The sequence below is a fragment of the Trypanosoma grayi genome (genome assembly GCF_000691245.1).
Source record: "Trypanosoma grayi strain ANR4 Tgr_1824_V1, whole genome shotgun sequence".
In the NCBI taxonomy this organism is placed as follows: Eukaryota; Euglenozoa; class Kinetoplastea; order Trypanosomatida; family Trypanosomatidae; genus Trypanosoma; species Trypanosoma grayi.
This window is the reverse complement of record NW_008827442.1, coordinates 1-1,957: the sequence shown is the minus strand read 5'-3', so window position 1 is coordinate 1,957 and position 1,957 is coordinate 1. Positions and strand designations below refer to the sequence as shown.

Here is a 1,957-nt window from a genome sequence, read left to right as displayed (position 1 = left end):
GGCCCATGATCCGGCAGCCCTACCCCCCTTTGCCCTTAAGGTGGGGCAGAAATGGCTGGACACTCTGTTACAGAACAACCCCGTAAACCCCCCGCGGGCTTTACCGACTTCAGGGACATTGGTGCCAGACGCCTCTTTATATGGATGGGGCGCGCTGTTGTTTAAAGACAACGGGGAAGTTTGAGCCACAGGGGGTGCGTGGGAAAAAGCCCCCCATATAATTGCACAGGCTGAAGCGAGGGCCGTCGGATTGGCCTTGCTCGTTTTTGAAAGGGAAAATGCCTATTACACTCCATATATGTATCGGCAACACGACGGTTATGCATATTATGAGGAAAGGCAACGCGCATTCCGATGCCCTGGTGGGGGAGGCGGGGCTTATCGACAGGGTTCTGCGGGATCAAGGCTTGCACGCCACATGGGGCTATGTCGCGTCGGCAAACAACCCTGCGGACGGTATATCACGAGGAGCAAAGGTTCTGCCGACGGACATCGCGAAGGGGTGGGACTTGCGAAGGGGAGCGCGGGGGGCGGGTTAAGGGCGCTTTCAGCACCTCCTTTTCGTCAGTGGGGCTACAAGCTTTCACTTCCTTATAAGGGGAAGGCCTTGAGGTTACCGGATGTCTCCCTTTCTGATGCGTACCAGGGGCAAGGGGTTTTCGAATTGGGATCTAGATAAAAGGTCTCGCTTGCTCTCTCTCTCTCTCTCTTTTACTTAATAGGGGAAGGTAAGATATAGACTATTCTTTGAATTTCAAATCTTTCTACGTCCTAGTTGCGGGGAGACGATTTACTGGCTAATATTTGTTCAACGCATCACTATGTTGGTTTCCCTAACCCTCAGTGTATGTTAGTGTTTCAGAAACAATAACTGTGAAGATATATATTTTTTTGGCGGAACCGTCTGGAAGGTCACAGTCGTCTAGTTTTGAAATTCCACGGATTTCAGCCATTTCAACTTTGCTGCTTTAACTCAATCGCTGGATTTGACAATATGTTGATGGAAATTACTTAAGGCAAGATCGTTGAGTTTTTGATAGCTATTGTAAAGTAATTCGTGAGGCCGCTTTTTCGCCAAGTCTCGCCCTTCCAAAATACTCATAGTATTGTTACTGAGCTCTTTGCCACGAAAGAAGCTTTAAACCTCGCGGCTTGTCAATTGCGCCTCCGTACGCTATCATTCCCTAATCTGAAGGCGAAGGCCAACCACCTGTTGGCCAGGTGTGGCTCATACCGGTTTGGTGCGCCAATGCCGAACAAATGAATTTAAAAGCATTTCCATGACGAAACGCTAATCCGAAGCAAAGGTTAACCCAAACGCGATTCCTACAGTTGTGTGGCGTGGAATGCCGCCTCCACCAGCGCATGGCCATGCCTGAAGGTCGGCGCCTCCAGTTATAGCGGGGAGCGCCCGACAGGCACGCATTCAACGCGCGCCAGGGTTGATTGTATTCCGCACACCCCGGTGGCGATAGGTGGGCGTAAAAATCGCACCCCTTTTTTGAGAATAAGTTTTCTGAGGAGATCCATTTCAAGGCTTTCTCCGGCGGGTTGCTCTTGGGATATGGCCGCTTTTTCGCAGTGAACAAGTTGTTTTTTTTTACAATGAAACGCAAATCTGGTTCCCTTTCAGAAATCGTAACCGCACTAGTGCTATAGGCACTGTGGCGGTGCTGGTGGGATTTCTGATATTCGCCTTCAAAACAAAATATAATATATGCCGGGGTGCGATAAATTCATCCATCTTTTTTATCTCAACAAGCCCTTTTCGCATGGTGCAAAAAAACCATATTCCACATATTCTGTTACATTAACTCTCAAAATGATATAACACACACGCTGGGCAGATATTTGCCTTTAACGCACTTCACCCTTGGTGATGCCGGCCACCTCATCGTGGCACCAAGGTCCAGTACCCCGTATTGTCGGGGGAAGCCAAGCGCCAGCAACGTTCGCC

The 1,957-nt window shown here is 49.5% G+C and overlaps 1 protein-coding gene across 1 annotated transcript; it reads left to right on the top strand.

Annotated features, from left to right (window-relative positions):
* Positions 1 to 298: 298 nt before the first annotated feature.
* On the top strand, positions 299 to 679 carry DQ04_18241000 (hypothetical protein; the record flags this gene model as incomplete). Its single annotated transcript, XM_009317685.1, has 1 exon — positions 299 to 679. The coding sequence occupies one exon, from the start codon at positions 299 to 301 to the stop codon at positions 677 to 679; it is 381 nt and encodes a 126-aa protein (XP_009315960.1).
* Between the last annotated feature and the right edge of the window lie 1,278 nt (positions 680 to 1,957).